Here is a 25,751-nt window from a genome sequence, read left to right on the forward strand (position 1 = left end):
CCGACTGGCTCACCGCTGCTGATAAGACACGAATAGTCTTATCCTGTGTTTCACATGAAATAATTACAGGCTGTCATTATAAATTCAGTGTGGTGCAATGTGCTGCTTATGGCTGCTTTAACAATCACAGAAATAAAAGAAGTTAAAATAAAAGAAGTTAAAATAAAATAAGTTTTTTAAAACAAGTTCTTTCGCTTTCTAAAGAAGAAGGGTATTCAAAATACATGGTTGCATTACATAAGTGTCAAGTTTGAGCTGACAGAAAATCATTATTTGTGTGAATGGGGTTTTATATGGAGGCATTAAATTACTTCAGGGTCATTTTAATTCATGTTTGAAAAGGTGACCTATTATCTCTGACCTGATAATGGTATTTATTGTACATTTATGTTATAATTACTCAGCCCTGTTTGTTAGTAAACATTATACATGGAATGAGCGTGTTTCAAATGTGTGCTTGCTTGTAACAACTGAAGGACAATTTATCATCACCATTGCCTGCTACTTATTTACTAATACGAATGCTACAGTACACATTATTAAATAGATAATTGCATAATATCAGTAATAGTATCTGGCTGTATAGCCGTATAAATACATTATATCGAGAAGAGGATTGATGTAATGTATATAAATATTGCAACAAAAGTAACACTTCTTTAATAATAAATATATCAATAGATAAAATTAATAACAATATAAACAATTTACAGAGATGTTTTTTATTGAAAACTATATCATTGATATCTGCATTTATCTCACGACAGCAGAACGTAGATTCCGAGACTGTAACCATTGGATCAAAGAAACCACATGAACACCTGTTGAAAATTAAAAAAAATACCGGTATAACTAAATATGTATCCACAACATATAATGGAAAAATTGACATTGTGTTATTGAACCATGTAATTAGCTTTGTCTCACAGTAGTAACCAATGTCATTATTATACATTCCTCTGTTGTTAAGAATGCAATCCTCATTTACTGAATTCTTCAATTGTTTATTGACATAGTAATAAAGTGTATTGCACATTGTTGTCATTGATGTTAATTAAAAAAAGAGATTTTATTGAGATACATGAATATATTTGTAATATGTAGGTATGTAAAATTAGTGTAATAATTATATAAGTCGTAAGTCACTGATATCAATCATACAAATGAATTTAGGTTAATGAATTTATAATGTAATAAAAGGAGAAATCAATTGTTCTCAATTGATGATTTTAATGTAAAAAATTTAATTATGTAAGATATATTACAGATTATATTCACTTATTAAAAAGAAATAATCTGATGAATACCCATGAAGGCATCCACATCTATATTTAAGTTATGTGTATTACAAACCATGCTGTGTTTGTCAACCGAACCTCTTGATTACCTGCTTGGTTTTCTCGATCAGCATCTGAAACATCTGGCGATGTTATCCCCTTTCTCCGTAGAAAGAGAATCATCAGTGTTCATCAAAGGGTCAAACTGGTATGGGATAATGTCCGGAACAAATCCCAAAGCAGGGATATCACTGTCTTTGTTTTCCACTGCAGATATTTAAAAAAAAATACTAGAAGATATAAAGTATCTACAGCAGACAGCAGAGTATGTTGAAACGGATGACGCGTTGGTACCACGTGACTGGCTAGCTCATTAAAGTTTTCTCAGCCGCAGCAATTTACCCTTACTGCCCTTAAAGTAGATAAACAGCTTTGCGGAGTGCTGTGGAACGTGTGTCAGCCAACATTGATGGGGTCAAACTATCAGAAAATTTATAAAAAGGTTTTTGTGTCACAAACCCTTTAAACATCCTATTGGTGGCCAGGGTCATTTGAGGACATGCCAGGTTTAAGTGGAGGAAAGCCGGACAAAATAAACACCAAACAGCCATCAGTACCTGGCATCTATCTATCCCACACAAAATTCAAATTAAGTGGAGGGTGTTTGTAATATGTTGAGACATCTCAACCACTCAGCCCCCCTATGGCTACAGAATTAATATTAAGTTGCTCTGCAAGGCAACAAGATTTACTTCCCTTTGTGTCATTCATTTGGTACTAGAAAAAATGAAATTTTGCAGGAAATGATCACAGAGAACAACTTAATGCATCATTTTATTAACAACTTTTTATTAAAAAAGTATAAAAACTAAACTCTCGGTTTAAGTAACAAAATAAATACACATATCAATAAATGCCAGTCATGAAATGTTTGGCAGATCAAAAGCACCTTCAAATGTTGATAACATGTAGAAATAAGCACCAACGTGACTAGGGATGTGGAAAGTGATTACAAGAAACACTATTATCGCTCGGAACATAATGAACAAATTAGAACTTAGCTACAAAACACTGAACACTGTATAAAAAAAAAAATCATGAATACAAAATAACACAAGATGTACAACAATTTAGTTAACAGTTTATAGACTTCTTCGAGATAATGTTTGGATGTATGTATAGTTGGTACATGCATGTACATTGTATATAATAATTGTCATTGAAAACAGGGAAAATAAACAACATTGAATACGAATGATAAACTCAACAAAATTCCGAAGTGAAACATTGGTGTTACAAACTATAAAAAAGACATCAATGGACTTTTGAAGGCATTTTAAGAAATCATGGGCAAAGTCGGCTTTTAAATGCTTACAATTTAGTTAAACAACTAAACCAGTAGTAGGTGAAATTTTGGAAATACACTGTAGCACTAGATTTTAATTAATGGTCAAAATATACAGTATCCAATTAAAACATGACCACAATTGAAATATTTAGTCTTAAGAAGTTGCTTTAATTCCTTCCGGTGATTAACCGTTGATATTTCCTGTTTTTGCTTTGACCATTAAAGGCTTTAATATACAACATTTATATTATGTCTTAAAACGTAGAAGGAAAGACACTCTCCATTTAATCTTTATTAATGTTCATACAATGTAAAACTATACATTCATGTCAAATTTAATGTGAAACTTCAAATGACCATGACCTTTGACATATAAGTTGCCTGTGTTTATCACTCATTTACATTATCTGTGAACCATAATTGAAAATAGCCGTAGGATAATATTTGTTATCAAAGAAATGATTCTACCATAGCTTTCATTATTGATATCGACAGATTTATGCATCTGAAAATTTTATATAGATCATGTAGACCTTATGATCTTGAATCCATCTTTTCATCATGGATGACCTTGACCTTTCACTTTGACTTGCAATCTATAAATCACCATTTCATGGTGGGGACTTAATTCAGAAACAAAAATAAAATAAAATGCTAAGAATTAGACATAAATACTATAAAATATATCCTGTACGTCTTTTACCCTTTTTTTATATCTGACTATTTATTTGTGTACATATGTACAATGTACACATAATTAGTATAACAAGTAAATTCGTGGAATTTCCATCCCCCGCTTTCAGGACATCTTGTAGATAAACATTATTGAGGTTAGGTTTAACCTTGGTCGAAACATGAAAAAATAAACTGAAGTCTTATTTGGAAGTTAGATATATCAAAGGGCCATAACTCCACTACATAATGTCTGCCAAAAATGGCAATTGAATTTGGCCAAGCCCTTAAGACATTCAACTTTGTTACCAAGTTTGAAGAAAATCAGTTAATATTTATTACAGTTATTGTACGGAAGTGGCAGAAAATGACTTTTTTTTTTTTATTAAATCAAAGGGTTATAACTGTGTTAATTAAAATCTGCCAAAAGTGGCGATCAAACTTGGCTAAGCCCTTAAGGTATTTAACTTTGATACAAAGTTTTAACAATACCTGGTACTAGTTTTAACATTTGTTAGTTATTACACAGAAACTACAAAAAAAATGACATTTGTAGTAAATTAAAGGGCCATAACTCTGATAAATAACATCCGCTGAAAGAGGTGATTGAACCTAGCAGGGCACTTAAGGCATTCAATCTTGTTACCAAGTTTGTAAAAAATCGGTTAATATTTTTTACAGTAATTGTACGGATTTTAGTGGCAGAAAATGACTTTTTTTTAAATTTAAGTAAAGGGCCCATTACTCCGCTAAATAAGGTCTGTTGAAAGTCTCGATCAGACTTGGCCAAGTCCTGAAGGCATTAAACCTTCTTACTAAGTTTGAAGAAAATCGGTTTACATTTGTTACACTTATTGCAAGGAAATGGCAGAAAATGATGTTTTTAGTAATTCAAAGGGCCATAACTCCACTAAATAAGGTCCATAGACAGTCATGATCAAATTTTCAGCCCTTAAAGCATTCAACCTTGTCAACAAGTTTGAAGAAAATTAGATTACATTTGTTACAGTTATGTAATTGCACTGGAACGAAGTGTTACAGACAGACAGACAGACAGACAGACGGACAAACCCAAATTAATATCCCCCGTTTCGGAGAAAGCGTGGGATAATAATTACAAAGAGCACCTTACATAATTCCCAGATTGCAATTAAAGGAAAATCTACCATTGACATAACTTATAATATTGAGCAAAGCTCCTCAAGGAAATGTTAATGTGATCAAGATGAGGATAGAGATATATTAATGGTTGAAGTTTTATGGCAGACCATGACTATAAATCAGGACAACCTTTTCTATTATTATATCAATGCGACACAAATTTACAGTTTATCAAAATTTCCTTTGGAAAATGCTTTTAACCAACTTCGAATACATTGATTAGATTGCACTGTACATTGATCAGGATCAAACGAGAATCCCCCCATCCAAAAAAAACCAACAACAACAAAAAAACAAAATACTACATATCGTCTTACTGTAATCTTACTGATGTACAAATGTATTAAGTTCAATATGTATTTAATAGCAGAGATATGAAAGTTTAATTACCACTGACAGTAAATGATTCCCTTATCTAAGTTGTAATCAGATGAGTCCTGATTATCAAAAAGATATTGAACATTAGCAAACCACTATTTTAGAAAAATTCTAGTACAAACACATACCTTGTGAAGAGTGAAATCAAATCTTATAAACCATCTAATGAGTATACATATAACACTTGATTATTATTATCTAACGGATATTATACTTAATAAGGCCAAAAAAAATAATATGTCTGTGTAGGGTTACCCGACCGACCCTAATTTTTATTAACCCCCGACCCTACTCCCCCCCCCCCCCTCCCTACTTTTCCATGAAAAATTTAATTAAAAGTCCGGATTTCGATCTCAGACTCCATAATATTTGAGTGAAAGACACTAAAAATAATAATAATTAAAAAAAATCCTCCCGACCTACCAACCCTACTTTTTTGCCAATTTAACCCTAAACAGACATATTATTTTTTTTGGCCTAATATCAATTTTAACTTTTTTACAAATGTGTTATTAGATTTTGATAGAAGGTACTGGCACTGAATATACTTGTAAATGTAAATACACAAAGTAACATTTTCCAATAAATTTTGATAATTGGCAGTGTATCAGACATTACCAATGCAATAACATTTAAATATAAAAGCACACAAATATGAATACCTCTTGATCTATCGATAAAGAATCATTATGTTCCAAATTTGAACACTGGAAGCCTTAATATTTTCTAAACTCCAATACTAAATTCAATTTCATATGTTAACGATAATGAGCACTTGATGACGTTTTTATATGATCGATGTTTTCGTGTTGTTAATAGACTGTTCTGAAGATGTCTCATTACCATTGTTGGTAAGGTGCACACCGACCGTGGAATATTCTGAAGGATCCGTCACTGACACCAGTGAGCTCTGCCCAGAAGAATGCCTTCACACCCATAAACCCCTCAGTACGAATCCTGTTTGCCAGGATGTCATATCCTGGAAAAATTATTTTAATCTTTTACAATTTTGTGGAACAAGTTATCAAGCAGCATCTGCATGGCACATGTCATTCCAATACAGGGGTTCTGAGATCTCAAAGCGATGTAGGTAAAGTATAATATACAGTCGATAAGTCTCACCATCCGGTGATTATGACATTATCATTTAACGTGAATTTTGGGATGTCATAATCATCAGAAGGTGGAACTATACTTTTTGGGATCTCTAATCATAATCATCAGAAGGTGGAACTATACTTTTTGGGATCTCTAAACCCCCGTATTCAATCAAATTACAGTGTAATCTAAACTTAAATGAATCAAGTATGTATGTCATGAGGTCAGACTGCAGTCTGAGGTAATATACTTGATATACTCATCAGTGTTAAAACAAACCTACAAGTATGTCAGTTCAGAATTTATTGTGAAAACCATATTATCAGAGTTTGATCAATTGCCATTTTATCTTCAAGAGATTTGACCTGAGCAAAGAATGTTTTAACATCATGATAGCTTAATGCTGCCAAAGTATAGCTATTAGCCATTAGCCATTGCTCCATACCTTTTTCTTTTGTGTAAACAAAACCTTCCACAGTTCTGTCAGCGTTGTAAACCATCATCTCACCACACGGCAGGTTACCTAGGAAACACATCAAATCAATTTCACTTCTTCCATAATATATATTTACAAATCTAGTTTTAATATTGTTGTTTTATTGATAATTTTACTTCATAATATATATATATCTTTCAAAAGGCAGACCCATAGATACACGTATAGTATCCAACATCAAAGGAAATACATTAGAAGTAGCGCCGCATTCATATTTCATTTCTTCATAATATATATATATCTTTCAAAAGGCAGACCCATAGAAACACGTATAGTATCCAACATCAAAGGAAATACATTAGAAGTAGCTCCGCATTCATATTTCATTTCTTGAATAATTGGTCTTTCAAACATGTTTGAAATTCATTCCTGTGATCTTGAAATGAGACTATACAGGCTTTTATTCTATAAAAAACTAAAGTACTTTTATTACTACTGCAAGAATAATTACCCATATATTGGTCATATAACTGTTATGATCCTTGACAATGGACATTTTAAAAACAATTAAAACCCTATACTTGCAATGCCATTGGTCAATTTAAAGTGTATACCTCAATTCATAATTGGAATTCTTCAATAAATTATTAAATATGGCATATAGATCATGCAATTTCATGAAGTCATACTGGTAATTATATAATTGAAATTATATATGGCAATGATAACATATATCCTATTCAAAAATAGGACACTGAACTTTTTTGCATTTCACTTCTTTTTCACAGGTTTTACTTGACCCTTCATTTGACAGTCAATGCAGACACAAAATTGATAATCAATCAGCAACTGATATGGCAGTTATAATTCTTCTTTGAGCTACAGGAACATTGGTAAAAATGTTAATTGAAATACATTTCTAACTGAATTCAAAACGAACTTGACACACTTCACAAAATTGCCAAGGCTTTTATATTACATACCAATTGGCACTTGCACTTTGACCACAAATCTCTTGTTCCGAAGGAATTCCATTTTCTGAGGAGCTTCACTGGCATTGCGCATGAAGACCTTGACGTTGGGTTTCGTGGAACCCATTACTCGATAGAAGGAAGTCTGTATGCCTTGTCCTTTTCTTTCATTAGCATGAAACGGTCTTGCTACCACAAAACCTGCCACAGTATTGTATTTAATAGATTTTTTGACCAAAGGTATAAGCAGACATGTTAACCCTACCGATTCAGGCGGAAGTCTACCGCTTTTCAGGCTAGCTGGTATTCCGCCTACTGTTTTTAATATCCAAATATTCCGACTTCTTAATTTTTTCTCTCTCCTGATTTCTGAAATTTTTATAGTCGGTTGGGGCTGCAATGGCAGCTTCAAAATGGATACCAGAAAGAGCAGGAGGACTGGCTTGCTTATTAAGTAAACAAATGAGGTGTGAACACTCCCTGACCAACACCCAATGGTGCTAATTAGCAGCCTGAGGCTAGTTCCACTTTAAGGAAACAATTATCTGGCCTTTCAATAAATTTTGTGCTTAAAAGTGATAAAAACAGATTTTAAATATGCTACTTTTGTGTTGATATTTGTTTATTGTGATGCACTTTAAAGATGCTCCACCACTGACAAATGGTATTTTTTCACTATCATATTCCCCTATTCAGCCCTGCCCCTCTTGCCCCAAGGGGGTCAGAGCCAAAATTTATGCAAGTTCTGTTCCCCTTCCCCCAAGGATGTTTGTGGCCAAATTTGGTTACAATCCATGCAGAACTCTTGGACAAGTAGAGATTTATAGGATTTACCTCTATTTCCCCTATTGGACCCCGCCCCTCCTATCCCCGGGGCTTCAAATCCAAAATTTATACAAACTCTGTTCCCCTTCACCCAAGGATGTTTCTGGCCAAATTTGGTTAGAATCCATGCAGAACTCTATGACAAGTTGCAATTTAAAGGATTTACCTCTATTTCCCTTATTTGGCCACACCCCTCCTGCCCCAAGGGGGTCAGAGCCAAAATTTATGCAAACTCTGTTCCCCTTCCCCCAAGGATGTTTCTGGCCAAATTTGGTTAAAATCCATGCGGAACTCTATGACTAGTAACAATTTAAAGGATTTACCTCTATTTCCCCTATTCGGCCCTGCCCCTCCTGCCCCCGGGGGGTCAGAGCCAAAATTTATGCAAACTCTATTCCCCTTCCCCCAAGGATGTTTCTGGCCATAGTTGTTAGAATCCATGCGGAACTCTATGACTAGTTGCAATTTAAAAGATTTACCTCTATTTCCCTTATTTGGCCACGCCCCTCCTGCCCCCGGGGGGTCAGAGCCAAAATTTATGCAAACTCTATTCCCCTTCCCCCAAGTATGGTTCTGGCCATATGTGCTTAGAATCCATGCAGAACTCTATGACTAGTTGCAACTTAAAGGATTTACCTCTATTTCCCTTATTTGGCCATGCCCCTCCTGCCCCAAGGGGGTCAGAGCCAAAATTTATGCAAACTCTGTTCCCCTTCCCCCAAGGATGTTTCTGGCCAAATTTGGTTAGAATCCATGCAGAACTCTATGACTAGTAACAATTTAAAGGTTTTACCTCTATTTCCTCTATTGGGCCCCGCCCCTCCTGCCCCAGGGGGGTCAGAGCCAAAATTTATACAAACTCTATTCCCCTTCCCCCAAGGATGTTTCTGGCCAAATTTGGTTAGAATCCATGCGGAACTCTATGACTAGTAACAATTTAAAGGATTTACCTCTATTTCCCTTATTGGGCCCCGCCCTTCCTGCCCCGGAAGGGTAAGAGCCAAAATTTATACAAACGCTGATCCCCTTCCCCAAGGATGTTTCTGGCCAAATTTGGTTAGAATCCATGCAGAACTCTATGACTAGTTGCAATTTAAAGGATTTTTACCTCTATTTCCCTTATTAGGCCCCACCCCTCCTGCCCCCAGGGGGTCAGAGCCAATATTTAAACAAACTCTGTTCCCCTTCCCCCAAGGATGTTTCTGGCCAAATTTGGTTAGAATCCATGCGGAACTCTATGACTAGTAGTGTTTTAAAGGAAATATTGACGGATGGTCGGACGGGTTCCCGGATGGACGACGGACGCCGCGCCATGACATAAGCTTATTCAAGGAGGAAACTATTGGCTAGCTGATTCTTTCCCCCCTCTTGATTATATCTAAGGGGGAAACTATTGGCTAGCTGATTATTCCCCCCTCTTGATTATATCTAGGGGGGAAACTATTGGCTAGCTGATTCTTTCCCCCCTCTCGATTAATTCTAGAGGGAAACTATTGGCTAGCTGATTCATTCCCCCCTCTTGATTATATCTAGGGGGGAAACTATTGGCTAGCTGATTCCTTCCCCCCTCTCGATTAATACTAGGGGGAAACTATTGGCTAGCTGATTCATTCCCCCCTCTTGATTATATCTAGGGGGGAAACTATTGGCTAGCTGATTCTTTCCCCCCTCTTGATTATATCTAGGGGGGAAACTATTGGCTAGCTGATTCTTTCCCCCCTATTGATTATATCTAGGGGGGAAACTATTAGCTAGCTGATTCTTTCTCCCCTCTTGATTAATTCTAGGGGGAAACTATTGGCTATAGCTGATTTTTTCTCCCCTCTTGATTATATCAAGGGGGAAACTATTGGCTAGCTGATTATTCCCCCCTCTTGATTATATCTAGGGGGGAAACTATTGGCTAGCTGATTCTTTCCCCCCTCTCGATTAATTCTAGAGGGAAACTATTAGCTAGCTGATTCTTTCTCCCCTCTTGATTAATTCTAGGGGGAAACTATTGGCTATAGCTGATTTTTTCCCCCCTCTTGATTATATCAAGGGGGAAACTATTGGCTAGCTGATTATTCCCCCCTCTTGATTATATCTAGGGGGGAAACTATTGGCTAGCTGATTATTCCCCCCTCTTGATTATATCTAGGGGGGAAACTATTGGCTAGCTGATTCTTTCCCCCCTCTCGATTAATTCTAGAGGGAAACTATTGGCTAGCTGATTATCCCCCCTCTTGATTAGTTTTAGGGGGGGAACCTGCTCATAGCAAGTGTACGCTCGCCCTAAAAATGCAAAATGAGCCATCAAGGCCTATGGTGATAATTAAAGTTAAAACATAATTTGTTAACAAAACGTTTTTAATAATTATTTGCATATTATTGATGTTTATATATTTCTGACGCAACTTGAAAAATGCTGCATGCAATGCTATTGCTTTTAAGTAAAAAATCTACCTCGTTTTGGTCACCAAAGGTTAACATGTCTGTAGACAAAGTCTAAAGATTTATCGATATATATATCATCAGTCCCTTACCTGAGCAGGCAATCCGATGGCCCCCTTCCTTCCAGTGTTTGACCTGACACTCTCTCTGACAATACATTGTCACATGACATCTACCACATCGCTTCAGTCCTGCCTTAGGGATCTGCTTACACCAGGCACAGATCGCATCTGATATGACAGATAATAATATAACAAGTTAGGTAGACTTCATACTTTAAAATGTTATCCAAACTGTAGTATGCCTTGTAATTCACAATTGAAGGCTTTTTATGGTAAACAAGAGGCTTGAGGGCCTGTATCACTCATCTGGTTTGTAATGCCAAGTAATGTTCTGAATACAGGTTCAATGTTTCTTTTCTGAAGGAATTTGAATATTTACCTCTAATTCGCCTATTGGGCCCCTTACCCAAAGGATATTTGTGGCCAAATTTGGTTACAATCCATGCAGAACTCTAGGACAAGTAGCGATTTATAAGATTTACCTCTATTTCCCCTATTGGGCCCTGCACCTCTTGCCCCCAGAGGGTCAGAGCCAAAATTTTTACAACTTCTGTTCCCCTACCCCTAAGGATGTTTGTGGCAAAATTTGGTTACAATCCATGCAGAACTCTAGATAAGTAGTGATTTATAGGATTAACCTCTATTGGGCCCCCTCCTTCTGCCCCCGGGGGGTCAGAGCCAAAATTTATAAAAGTACTGTTCCACTTCCCCAAAGGATGTTTGTGGCCAAATTTGTTTACAACCCATGCAGAACTCTAGGACAAGTAGTGATTTATAGGATTTACCTCTATTTCCCCTATTCGGCCCTGCCCCTCTTGCCCCAAGGGGGTCAGAGCCAAAATTTATACAAGTTCTGTTTCCCTTTCCTCAAGGATGTTTGTGGCCAAGTTTGGTTACAATCCATGCAGAACTCTATGACTAGTAGCAATTTAAAGGAAAGCTAAAAACCCAATTCCTCCCAATTTAACATTAGCTTATCTTTACTGGAAATTTGCATTGGTTCCTAATAAGTTTAGACAAGTTTAATAATTGAGGCCAAAACATGGCAGGTTATATTTAACAATTAAAGGATTGTTAGATTGCATTTATTGGAGATATAGGGCGCTATGAATATTTATCTGCCACCCAGATTGCATTATATCTCCATTAAATGCATTTTAACAATCCTTTAATTGTTATATTTACATTTTGCTTTCTAGTTCAAAGTTTTTTTTAAATTTCATAAGTTCAGAACACAATAGAAATGATCAAACTTCTGTTATATATTTGTGCCTTTATAGATATAAAGAAATAAACTAAAGTTGAAAAAGAGCGATTCCAAACTATGAACATCACCATGCACATGAGTATATTAATAGTACTTCTTTGTAAAGATTATCAGTGAAAAGACGTAATTTGAGCCTAGTTAATAGAACAGACATCACCTTACAGGTAGATTTTTGCAGTAATGAACTAGTACGTCTTTTAAATACCACTTCTATCATACAAACCTACTGTGTCTCTCTTGGCATCAAACACAATGATGGCGTCGTGAAGAACGGCCTTAGTCTTGTCATCCTTTGCCAGCTCAAATGGTGTGGTTCCATCTTCATCCTCTATGCGTGGGTCTCCATTCCACTCCAGTAACAGCTTCAAACATTCTACAATTCATACATGTAAACTTTTATCAGACAAAATCATCCCAATATCATTAATTTCTTCTATATGCACTTTTTAGAAATCAAAATGTTTGTTGCACACTTTATATATTGAGTCACAATATTGACTACATAATCTTCATTTGCATAAGTAAATTTTGTGCAACAGCTTGAACTATATATAAAATTGCATTCTTCATGGATAATGTTTCCTTGTTTTCATCACTATAGCTTTATTATTATAAGTACAATTAGTCCAAAGATATGTATTTAATGAATTTCTGGATCCTGGTAAAAAAATCTTAATACTTTGATAATTGTTTTTACCATTGATAACTAAATGTTATGTAAATGTAGCAGTGACTTTTTTAACAGTACATACTGCAATAAAAATTTTTGGATGTATAGGGTTGAATTATCAATCAATCAAATTAAAATCATTTTATACAGTATAACTTGTCCAAACAAACCCTTGGCTAATCTGGATTCCTCTCTATTCCGACATCATTTTATGGAATTTCCTTCTTATTTAAAGTACGATACTTAAAACCTGTAAAATCTGAAAACTTGGCTACACCGACCTAATATTCTGGTCCTGGTGATATCCAGTTTATACAAGCTACACTATATATGCTTTCTTTCTTTTGACTGACGTTTTTCTTATTTGTAAAGGGAGTTGCATCAGATTACTCATTATAATACCAATGTTGCCCTGTAGAGAGGCTCCATGGAGTGGTGTGGCTCCACTGTGGGTCTTCACATTCACATCAGATTTTCCTTCTGTTAACAAATACTTGGCTACCTCCACATTTGGGTAACGACCTAAAACATATATATATTTTACTTATCATTATTTCACACAAAATTTGAAAGTGGCAGAAATACAGTAAGGAGTTTGTTCGTACAGAAAGCAATATATGACTTTTCCTTAACAGGTACCATATTTTCCGGATAATGGATTGCATATTTTCAGGGAAAAAAAGTCATGACTTATAATCAGGAAAATATGGTATATACATATAGGTTTGCCACAAAACATCCTATAAATCAATCTGCTATTGCATTTCTATCAAAACATCCAATGATACAAAATCAATTTTATTAGATTCAGAATTAATAATGTTTTATCACTAACCTGTGGCCAGGAAGAGAGGAGTAAAGCCCAATACATCTTGTGCACCAACATCCGCTCCATGACGTATCAACATACTCACAGCATGCAGCTGAATCAAAGAAAGAAAATCATCATTACAATGTGCTTTTAAACATGCTACAAAGCCGACAAATGGTACTTTTTCTCCATCAAAATCAGGAACAAATTAGCATAGTACATGTACTTTGCACCATTACCACAATGAAAAGTTTGAACTTCTTATTTTACTCCATGATAAAAACATCAAAATTAATTTTGTCCCGAAAAAAATCCATGGCATCATATATAGAATGAAGTAGTGATTACGCATGCACCAAAAGCAAATCAGGTTATTCTTTACTATTTTTTGTGTTAATAAGACATACATTTACATGAGTTTACACAAATTATTGTTCAAATGATAAATATTAAATGTTTTATTTGTTTATGCTCTGTCAGTGGTGGAGCATCTTTAAATTGAAAAAAATATATTTATATTTGATGGTTTACAATGAAAAGGTCTTGCTTTAAACAAGATTGTTAAATTGTAACCAGTTCATGTAAACTAGATAATATACAAATTAAGGACATACATTTTGACAAGAAACAGCAAAATGGAGGGCTGTCATTCCTGCCTTATCAGTTTGGTTGATCTTCTCAGGCTCAGTGTCAGACAGAATCTACAATAAACACGAAGATATGCATATTTCAGAATACATGTAAGTATTATGATTTAAACTCCAGGCATTGTACAAATATTACCTGTCATGCTACATTAAGCTAAAGCCAACACATATAATCATTTAGTTAGAAAAGTCAATCATTTTGTTTGTGTGTTTGTTTGATTACATAACGTCAATCATGCAAGAACATTATATTGCAACTTTAAACCATTATGTATTCAGGACTTTTTTCATTATGATTTGGGGCTGATTTTTGGCCCATTTCCCATGGCAGAGCCTCTAAATTTTTCCCTATTCAATCATTCAATTTCCAAAAATTAAAGGGTCTTGAAATCTATCCCAAAATATTGCATGAACTTGGTTGGTTAAGGCTTTAAATATTTATGAATTGGCTTCAGAAAAGTACATAAACTACACTGGAAATGAAAAATCTGATTTTGTTATGCTCTATTTCATATTTTATAAGTTTCCCCAAATCTTCGTTTTGTCGAACATTTTCCCAAATTCAAAGCCAGGGGCCCCATTCTCAAAGCAATAAGAAAAAACTCTGGTATTGTTGAAGAATTATTTATAGCAGAATTGGAATGCGTAGATCATCAGTGACAAAATAGCTCAATCAGCTATTGTTCGGAGGTCCCAGGAACAAACCCTGGTCAGTGACTGCTACATTTTCTTCTCTTCTAATACATGTTTATAATGATAATTAAATACTCCATCAAAAATGATAATTTGTACATTTATCTAAAGTGAAATAAACAAACTCAATACCACTGAAATTCTGGCTTGTTTTTCCCTACCTGTAGGTAATCTCTTAAAGCTGTAAAATCTCCTGACTCTGAAGCATGACAAACAAGGGAAGACAACTCTGTTTCGGGTCCATGGCGATACATTTCTAACTCGGATTTGCTCATTTCAGAGATATTCCTGTGCTCAGTGTTTGACTTGGTAGTTTCCATGTTTCCTTCATATGACTATTTTGGATATTAAACAAATAGATTTATAGATATAAAATCATATTAAAAGATATATTTGACATTTTGAATACTAATTATACTATATTCTATATATTTTTTACCCTTTTTGTTTGAATTTTTCTGATCTCATCTATTAATGAAATTCAAACAAATTTGGCATACTTACAGAAAATAGTCAACATTTTCGGCGAATATATCATATTTACAAAATAGTCTGTTACCTACTTTTTGAGAAAACATTGTTTTCTTAGCCAGAGATACTCTGGCCCTGACACCAGACTTAGACATTATAATAGATAGATGTCTGGTGTAGGGCCGGAGCACAGTTCTATATAAAAAAACTCGCCGACACCGTTTGGTATTGGTCCAGGTCATCTACATGTACAATATTTCACACTGACCTCCGAGAAGCCCCACTTTACCTTGACCTTTCAAAAAGCGTACATGTGGACTAGGCCTAGATAACGATATTTTAAAAATGAAGCATACATTAGAAAAATTTTGAAAATATGATGAGCTGAAAGTGTAGACAATTCTCTAGGCTATAAGTATGCCAAATTTGGTGAAATCTATCAGTAAAGGAGACCAGGAATATTCAATATCAACACCAAGAACAAGCGAATTCTAAAGCTCTATGTGTTCGCTAGGTAAACGAAAACGTGTGTTCATGAAGAGTCAGACTCCCGAAAAATGTTCATGGTTCAGACGTTGTCACGCTTTTTTTTCACGTCGGACTCGAAGGCGATGTTAACGTTCCGTTCCAAATGGAAATTTTCAACATTTTTTTACAGTTGTCAAAAGACCAATTTCGAATAGGGTCCTACAACGTAATAAAATAAATTCAATGTCTAATGTGGCATATAAAAAGAAGAAAGTAACTTTTTAAAATTCCTACCGCTTTTCGTGAAAGGCGAAGCAGCATGCACGTAGCCTAACTCAAATCGGTCGACGTTCCTCTTACTCTTGAAAGTCCCTTGTGCTCATCAACGTCGAAGGTCGCTTCAGTCATTGACCATGAGCAAAACAAAATGAAAACTTCAACGCGTTTCGTCTAAATGACATTAGAGAATAAGTAATTGTTAATAAAACAAGAACAAGCGTAGCCTTAAACGTATCAAAACACATTAAATGGATATATATATATATATATATATATGAATACAGTATTATTTATCGGTTATATTAGCTCTTCCATTTACCTCCTTTGGATAACAATAAGTTTAAAAGCGCCAAATTATATGCATCATATTTTTGACATGAAGGTTTCCTTGAGTTCTCTCTTCATCTTTATATTTAGCTATGTATTTTTGAAAATTGACAAAAGTTTTGATCAACTCTATGATAGACCTATTGCTAAGGATATCGATTGTTTAAATGAAACACCCGGACATATTTTGGTTGGCCAAGGGTCCGTCGTAGTCTACCCTAGGCTAGAGATTTAGGCCTAATAAGTAATTGACTTTAGTCTAGGTAATAACTATTTAAATCTCTGTCTAGGCCTACCTTTCCTGCTCCCGTAAAAAAGACAGATATGATTACTGAAGAGTATAGTTCTAAACAAGGATTTATAAGTGAGTCTCATATACGTCCTTGTTCTAAACTATGAAAAATATACTACAATCCTAGCTACATTGTACACATGTAGATGTCAAGATTAGGCCTATATAAGCATTATTCTCAATATGTTTTTGGTAAAAAATATTCATCAAGTCATAGACAAAAACGGTGATTCTTGTTCGGGTCTTGAAAAATGTCCTTGGACGGTTTTTTTTTTTATCTTTGACTTCATAAACCCAAAGGTTCTTGAGAATAATGCTTAAGGATGCTCCACCGCCGACAGAGCTTAGATCTACATAACAATTTAATCGTGTATATGATTAACAGACAAATACAAATAAAATAATTTGTTTACTTTTTGTTGTCTGTGCAATCAATACCTCATTTCAAATAGGACATAGGCCTATTACGTGTTTTGGATTTTTTTTCTGGACGCAATCAATTATTTTTTTTTAAATATTTTATATCCAAAAAGCAGAGAAAATAGTATAACGGCACCCCCATAGCAAGGATTATATATCCTTGCCCATAGTAATTGCTATGGGGCGCCGTTGTACTATTTTCTCCGCGTTTTGGCTATCCAAAATTCGAATTAGTGATATCCAACATTCGAATTATTTTGATATCCAAAAATCAATTATTGACATCCAAAAATGTTTTTTGATATCCGAATATACAAATTTGGATATCCAGAATACAATTTTAGATATCAAGAGTACGATTTATTGATATCAAAAACTCCAAAATTCGAATTTTGGAACTCCAAAAATTTTGGATATCAAGAAATGGTTGGCATTTTTGGAAATCAATAATTCGAATTCTAGATATTAAGAATTCAATATTGGATATATCAAGAATTCGAATTATTGATATCCAAAAATGAATTCTGGATATCAAGAATTAGAATTATTGATATAAATAAATCATTTTGAATTATGATACCACTAATTCGAATTTTGGATGTCCAAAAGCGAAGAAAATAGTACAACGGCGCCCCATATACATGTATATCCTATGAGTTTTGTATCAGGAATTGCACATAGTCTAGATGTATTTAAGTCCTTGCAGCTGGGAGCTACGCCAGTAAAGTGGAATTGATTGAACATTTATTGAAGGAGAAAGGTCTATTGATTATGTACATTGTATACTATAAGTGCATATATCTATCTATGCCGACCCGAGGCTATATTCATGTGTGATATTGATGGATATACCACAGGTCTTAGTGCGACATAATATCGCAATCTTTCCTACAACCCGGAACATCCCAGTCCATCTACCCATTACCACAGAAGTAGGAGGACAGATAGCGACACGGTAAGAATATTGTATTCTGCATAAAATTTTTAAGGTAGACACTAAACTTTTTGTTCTATTAACTGATTTTCGCTGACAAATTTCTTTTAAAAAATCTCAGAAAAATAAAATGATGAATTAAGATGATATAAAATATTTAATATGAATACAGATATAGATGAATTTTGTATAATTATTAATATATAACGTATTGGAAGACTTATTTCTATGAATAGCCACCTATAATGTTGCTCGATTTGACAAAGAATAATCAATTTTATGGTGAATGTAATCATTTTGACTGATTTGTATCACGGATGTTGTCATGTTGTGTTTTGGGAGGAACACGTTGTATCTCTGTGCGATAGTGGGAACTCTTGCCAATTTTATAGTGCGATCTTACTGGAGTATACTGCCGAACCACTGAATACAATGTACCTCATTATATTGACAACGGACAAACGAATCGCCCGTCGAGCGTTGAGGGAGGAGTAGAAACTATCAATGGCGTATCTTTACTTGAAGGAATGAATAAATAAATGCAAAATAGATGAAATAGTGAAAAAAAGTTTGCAACGACAGAAAATCATTAAGGAAACAAAATACAAAAACGTGTATTTAATATCATGCAAATGGATATTTGTAGCAAATACCATTTTAACTCATTGACCATGGGGAAAATCCGTATTGGTAATATTTTTTTATATACTTTTCTTCTTTTTTCAAAGATCTAACTATGGCGGTGTTGCGAAGTCGGACTAAAACACAACGTTACCAGAATGACACGGACATCGCGGAAGAAAAAGACGCCTTAGGACTAGATGTCAATGAGACAGTTGTCGGCAGGGATTATAAAACTAACGGCTACCCATGGCCCTACAGAATGAAAGGAATTATCCTATTTACCTTCCTTCACATAGGCGGCATCATAGGCCTTTTTTGTCTACACAAAATCAAACTATTAACATGGATCTATGGTACGTACATTGTACCTGTTTCCTTTTCTTTCAATAAAACGTTTACTTGTCTTAGCTCTAGAACGCGGCAATGAAACCACACATTTTCTCATGTTTTCAAAACATTGTATAAAATCTCGTCATTAACGTTACTGATGATTGATGGGGGAAATCGTTCGATGATGGAGGGCGGGAGCAACATTTCGATGACGAACTTTTCGTAAGCGATCAAATTTACAAGTGTATGATAACAGCGATGTTGCTGCAAAGATGTAAAAGATCACACAGAAGAAAACGCTAATTTCATAGCAAAATGTGAAGTCAATACCAAAACAGAATATTGGGAGCAATAATGGTCGAGAAACACAATGTAAAAATATTATCCGAAAAATAAAATCAGCAATATTGTTCATGACACTGCATCAAACTTATATTACTGATGCCATTGCCAAGTGTGTAATTTTCGTCACATGTTTTTATTGCTGCAGAAAAAAAGCTTCAAAAGCTTTGTTATTATTTACAATAGAATTGAAATTGCATATCTTAATTAAACACCTCATTGACTTCATCAATGTACTCGTAGTATTTCTTATGGTGAGAAAGTTTTTGGTTTATGTAATGGTATACAACCAGAGAATGGTTCATGTGACGAGTGGAGTTTTGGTGACTACACCAGACAAAAGATCAGGCAGCATACGCACACTGGTACATCTTAACACTTTTGTGTACTAGTTCATGCCGCGACCTGGTCATTTGTCTAATGCAGGTCACAGTGTACACATCGCATTAGTTATCGTATCATAAAACAGGACACATTCACTGGTTTTGTATAAAAAATGCCATGAATTTTAGTGTAGTGAATAGCCAGAAACATCATATATCAGAGAGATTGGCAACTCCGCCATTTTTACCATTGGCAGATGTACCCCTTCATGTGCATAGTAGTTATTCACTACATTCCTAAAAAGTTGGATAACTTTGATATAATAATTCGGTAATTTTCAGATGTTTAGTGTACGATTCGAGAAGGAAAACAATATTTTTACTTTTAAAATTACAAATAAAAGTAGACGTATGTCGTGTTTTTATCAGATTGCACCATTCTGGTTCCACCGTCAATATTATATATTTAATTGTATTATTCGGTTGTTATACACTGAGTTACAAGTCGTTTTGAAAATAATGAAAAACCTACGCTAAATTATTATTATTCGTTGGTATCTTGATCTTCTTTTAAAAATATTTTCATCATTTCTATTCAAGTTTCGTTTAGGTTTCATCCTACATTGGGTTAGTTTTATATTTCATATCATCCTGTCCCAGGGGTTTTCATGACTATTTGTGTTTGTTTCAGGATGTGCTCTACATGTCCTCTGTCAGTTAAGCATCACTGCCGGGAATCATCGCCTATGGGCACATCGAACTTACAAAGCAAAGCTTCCGCTACGCATAGTTCTTATGATTGGTCAGACGACAACTGTACAGGTAAATACATGTATTTATCTGGATCATGAATCATGTTTCATAACATCACTAACCTTGTAACTGAAATGTATCTTCAAGAGATCTTACCAATAAGCATCGATCTTTAGGTGAAAAGTGAAAAAAATAGAAATTCAAAATATGTACTTTTAAGTAACCCTTTTTTGGCTAAGAAACAAATTCCATAACAAATTAAGTTGTTTGGAAGGCCATTTTTACTGATTGGCACGGAAAACTGGTTGCCATGGCAACAAGGTCACAGAATTTGAAAAATTATGAAAAAGAGGGATATTTGTATGGAAAATTCAAGTATTTATAAAAGTGATATTAGTATGAAAACAATATATATTCATGACATAACGCAACATTTCAACATATTTTAACTAATATTTGGGTGTTTCCGGCCTCTTCGATCTTAAGAAAATTATGAAAACACATGTTTTGTTATTTTTTCACACGCCCATAAGGATATCATAAGTTTAAATGTTCTGCTTTATGCAACATGGCATAAATTTTAAGAAATTGCATTATTTGTAGATTTATGCATTTTTAACATACATAATTGTATATACCCCTGGTTGCTATGGATACAGAATATATTTTTTCATATCAACCAAATTTTTATGATAAGTTTTTTTTATATGTTACAAATAAACAAACAATCATCAACTTCTGTGATTTTCACACTTTCCACTGATATAGTGTACGAAGCTCGATGCTTATTGACACGGCCTTGTTAACTCAAAGCTGACCATGGAATATATATTTATTATCATTATATAAGTAAATGTCTTAGAGGAAATAATGTTGATAAATATTTTCGTAACATAACACAACATAACACAACCTAACATAACATAGCACAACATAACATAACATAACACAACATAACATTTCATAACATAACATATAACACAACACAGCATAACATAAGACATAACATAACATAACATAACATAATAACATATAACACAACACATAACATAACATAACATATAAACAACACACATAACATAACATAACATAACATAACATAACACAACAACAACATACATAACATAACATAACATAACATATAACACAACACAGCATAACATAAGACATAACATAACATAACATAACATATAACATAACACAACACAGCATAACATAACATAACATAACAACACAACATAACATTTCATAACATAACATATAACACAACACAGCATAACATAACACATAACATAACATAACATATAACATAACATATAACATAACATAACATAACATATAACATAACATAACATAATTTATAACATAACATAACATAACATATAACATAACATATAACATAACATAACATAACATAATTTATAACATAACATAACATATCACACAACATAACATATAACATAACACAACATAACATATAACATAACATAACATAACATAACACATAACATAACATAACATATAACATAACATAACATATAACAACATAACATAACATAACATAACATATAACATAACATAACATAACATATAACATAACATATAACATAACATAACATAACACATAACATAACATAACATAACATATAGCATAACATATAACATAACACAACATAACATAAGACATAACATAACATAACATAACATATAACACAACATAACATAACATAACATAACATAACATAACATATAACATAACACATAACATAACATAACATAACATAACATAACATAACATAACATAACATAACATATAACATAACATAACATAACATAACATAACATAACATAACATAACATATAACATAACATATAACATATAACATAACATATAACATAACATAACATAACATATAACATAACATAACATATAACATAACATAACATAACATATAACATAACATAACATATAACATAACACATAACATAACATAACATAACATATAACATAACATATAACATAACATAACATATAACATAACATATAACATAACATAACATAACACATAACATAACATAACATATAACATAACATAACATAACACAACATAACATATAACATAACACAACATAACATATAACATAACATAACATAATATATAACAGAACATAACATAACAAAGAGAAATGTGAAAAAACATAAGAAACATCAGATGACATGATATAGAGAAGGATACAATTAAAGAAAGAAAAAGAGTAAGTGGTGCAAATATGGGTCATCCTGAAACACCTCAGTGATAGCCATGACATCTTGTAGGTAGATACAATATGACATTTTGGTGTGGCTATCCAAACCATATTTGCTTTTCATTTACTGGATATTCTTGGTTTCAAACATCGAAGGTAAAATAAGATTTTCATTTATGTAATTTTATAAATGTAATAAAAATACAACATCACTATCTAATGGTCTTTATATGAAGTCAGTAAGATGCCGAACACTTAGACCCCGAGAGAAAATTAGGTTTTCAGCAAGTACCTTTTAAGATTTTCAACTAAGACGCCTTCGATGATTATAAATGTAGCCAAGCACCTACTTTAATATTTTTGTTCATTAGAATTTTAAATAAGATCAAGGTACCTTTTGCTGCGAGATATCGTTATATGTTGGTATAAATTGTGATGTCTGTCATCCGAAGTATTGCTGTAACAGTACATGATAAATTCTGTCACAAAAGTCAATAAAACTATGTTCTGTGTTCTGTAAAAATAGTACAAATGATTTTGAGCCTGTAAACTACATTGTATATGGTATATTAATCATGGACTCATGTGATAGAGTAAAATAAGTGTGTCTATGTAGGAAAATGTGTGTATTTTGTTGTGCAGATACAACAGGTAACAATTCTCTTTATACTATTACATTATTTGGAAAATGGAAAAAATAAATGAAAATATCCTCTCACCCTCTGATATGTGTTCTTCTGAATTATATGAAAATCTTCTGACCAAACATAGAACCTATCACAGAGGACCGTAGATTGGTCGAAATTGGCATGAGTAACACCTACCTTAGAATGATTAAAAACCCTAGCGTAATGGGAAATTTCAGTCTTACATGTTTTATACAAAGGTATTGATAATTATTAATTGTTTTTCTTTTCCAATTTGCAGAATGATATTTTTAAGTGGGCCAGTGATCACCGTGTTCATCATAAATACACAGACACGGACGCTGACCCACACAACGCCAAACGTGGGTTCTTTTTCTCACATATTGGATGGCTTCTCCTCGAAAAACTGCCAGAGTTCAACGAGAAAGTTAAAAACATAGACGTTTCTGACCTATTGGCTGACTCGGTTGTCACATTCCAGAAAAAGTAAGTATCCGAGTATGAATCTTCTTGTGTAATACCTCCATAATAGTTGTTTATCCTATAACTATGTTTTACAATGGAATAATCATGCGATAAGTTCCAGAACAGTTGTTTATCGTTTATGTTTACAAGCCTAGTGTGTAAACACCTACAGGGCCTCTCCTTGATTTTCTTTCATACCTAGGGGTGTAATACTGGCTGGTCTAGGGCAATACAGTCATGTCGCCTGAGGCTGTATTGCATGGCTACCCATGCAATAAAGCCTCGTGACGTCACGGCGTCAACAAAATAACTATTTTCTCGGTTAAATTCTCACCTTTTTTCACCAACTTAATTGGTTTTACCATAAAAGATGCAAACAACAGAAATTTTGTTGAAAATATCATGTAATTTTTCATGTATGGAAAATTGACTTTCAGTCTTGGATTTCTTCGAATTTATTTCAAAATGATAGGATATTATAGTTGCCAAATTGCAATAAAACGTAAAAGGTATGAAAGAAAAATACTCTTTCATAAGTGGATATGAAGGATAGGGATATTCTACCCTCGGGATCACAAAATGTTGCAAAACCCTCGGCAAGCCTCGGGTTTTACTACATTTTGTGACCCTCGGATAGAATATCCCTATCCTTCATATCCACATATGAAAGAGTCTTATAATCTCCAACCTCTCATGATTCTAATGGGTTGCATATGGCTGTCGACTTGGGACTACTTTTGATAGCGCAATTTCTTTTGAATTGCATATATAAAAGTTAGATGCTTATTTGAGATATAACAACAGAGTACTAGCTCTCTATGAAAGAAAAATGCATTATCACAGAAATACATGTACATCATGTATGACGCAATTTGCGGGTGTTAGCTTCCGTCCCAGTATAAACAAGTTTCCTAACGAGTTACGTTAATGATCACGATTTTCTAAAATCTCGTTAGTTGAATTTCAAACTTTGAAAGGGACCACGATTTGAAATTCAACTAACTCGAGTTTGATAAACATTATAAACAACAGTTACTTGTTACAATGTTCCCATTATAACTCTTAAATTGCGATATTCTGTAGAAATGCACTTTAATTTTACAAAATGTAAACAAACATTTAGCAAAAGAATAAATGAAATAAATAAGTTGCCAAAACATTTAATGGCTTATTGGCTATGATGCACTCATTACATGTACCCGTCAAATTATTTGCCCAATACTTTTGTGTTTGTGCGTTTTTAGCATGGGTATTGATGAAGAATGTCGTATATTTAATTTACCATAATATATGATTTCCTGGTTTATACGGTTTACATCATATGGTTTATTTTGTAGTTAAGAGTTCTAAAAGTTGGAGAGTACATTGCCATAACAGTTTACTGTTTCCCCGAGAAGTCATTTTTATTTCTACCCTATCTGTTGAGGTTAATATTTCATTAAGGATTGCTGATTGGATTCCTGGATGTATACACAGCATGCTATATTTCATCACGTTTTCAAATAAGCACATACCCATATGTTGGTATTATAGGGAATTTTATTCTAGCATTATTGTTTTGTTTCAGATATTACACTCCACTTGTTGTGATATTTGGATTTGTGATGCCAACCATTATTCCATGGGGGTTATGGGGCGAGGACATTCTTCTGGCTTTCTTCACCTCTGCCATACTTCGCTGTGTTATTGGGCACCACATGACTTTTCTCGTTAATAGTGCGGCGCATACATGGGGTTATAAACCGTATGATATACGTATTGACCCCGGCGAAAATATACCTGTTAGTCTTCTGACAACTGGAGAGGGATTCCATAACTTTCACCACGTGTTTCCACAGGACTATCGCACGAGCGAGCACGGCTGGAGATTTAATTTATGCACGTTTTTTATTGATACGATGGCTGTTATTGGTCAGGTCACCGAAAGACGTTTCGTTTCAGATGACGTCATCAGAAAGAGGCAAAAACGAACTGGATCCACAGGGATTCACTGACGTAATGATAAAGAGACCAACCATATAAATGCTTTAACTTAGACCACAGTGTTAAAGTTTGCTAATATATTGTTAAAACAGCTAAA

At 33.9% G+C, this 25,751-nt stretch overlaps 2 protein-coding genes across 3 annotated transcripts; one reads left to right on the plus strand and one right to left on the minus strand.

Moving 5' to 3' along the window:
* Window positions 1-5,149: 5,149 nt before the first annotated feature.
* LOC138336828 (ankyrin repeat, PH and SEC7 domain containing protein secG-like) lies at window positions 5,150-23,816 on the minus strand. 2 transcript variants are annotated; one of them, XM_069286420.1, is made up of 11 exons: window positions 23,658-23,816; window positions 15,983-16,086; window positions 14,911-15,084; window positions 14,024-14,110; window positions 13,434-13,521; window positions 13,001-13,120; window positions 12,152-12,301; window positions 10,692-10,829; window positions 7,354-7,542; window positions 6,380-6,457; window positions 5,150-5,815 (listed from the first exon to the last, which is right to left on the minus strand). In XM_069286420.1, the coding sequence occupies exons 2-11, from the start codon at window positions 16,007-16,009 to the stop codon at window positions 5,676-5,678; spliced, it is 1,191 nt and encodes a 396-aa protein (XP_069142521.1). In that variant the 5' UTR covers window positions 16,010-16,086; window positions 23,658-23,816; the 3' UTR covers window positions 5,150-5,675. The 2 variants fall into 2 exon arrangements, with proteins under 2 accessions (XP_069142521.1, XP_069142520.1); XM_069286419.1 differs by lacking the exon at window positions 23,658-23,816 and having other exon boundaries at window positions 15,983-16,201.
* Window positions 17,901-25,751, plus strand: LOC138336829 (stearoyl-CoA desaturase-like). Its single transcript, XM_069286421.1, has 5 exons — window positions 17,901-17,961; window positions 18,669-18,917; window positions 20,251-20,381; window positions 23,487-23,692; window positions 25,239-25,751. The coding sequence occupies exons 2-5, from the start codon at window positions 18,677-18,679 to the stop codon at window positions 25,663-25,665; spliced, it is 1,005 nt and encodes a 334-aa protein (XP_069142522.1). The 5' UTR covers window positions 17,901-17,961; window positions 18,669-18,676; the 3' UTR covers window positions 25,666-25,751.

The sequence above is a fragment of the Argopecten irradians genome, chromosome 12, assembly GCF_041381155.1.
Source record: "Argopecten irradians isolate NY chromosome 12, Ai_NY, whole genome shotgun sequence".
Taxonomy (NCBI): Eukaryota; Metazoa; Mollusca; class Bivalvia; order Pectinida; family Pectinidae; genus Argopecten; species Argopecten irradians.

What these genes read in the sequence shown, in the direction of transcription:
- LOC138336828 (XM_069286420.1), bottom strand. Translation starts at nt 16,009, where the DNA reads ATGCTGCTTCGCCTTTCACGAAAAGCG. An exon ending in CTTTAAGAGATTACCTACAG is followed by an intron (nt 14,111 to 14,910) that starts GTAGGGAAAAAC and finishes TGTTTATTGTAG; the next exon opens with ATTCTGTCTGACACTGAGCC. An exon ending in CAAAGTGCAAGTGCCAATTG is followed by an intron (nt 6,458 to 7,353) that starts GTATGTAATATA and finishes TGTGTTTCCTAG; the next exon opens with GTAACCTGCCGTGTGGTGAG.
- LOC138336829 (XM_069286421.1), top strand. Translation starts at nt 18,677, where the DNA reads ATGGCGGTGTTGCGAAGTCGGACTAAAACACAACGTTACCAGAATGAC. An exon ending in GTCAGACGACAACTGTACAG is followed by an intron (nt 20,382 to 23,486) that starts GTAAATACATGT and finishes TCCAATTTGCAG; the next exon opens with AATGATATTTTTAAGTGGGC. An exon ending in GTTGTCACATTCCAGAAAAA is followed by an intron (nt 23,693 to 25,238) that starts GTAAGTATCCGA and finishes GTTTTGTTTCAG; the next exon opens with ATATTACACTCCACTTGTTG.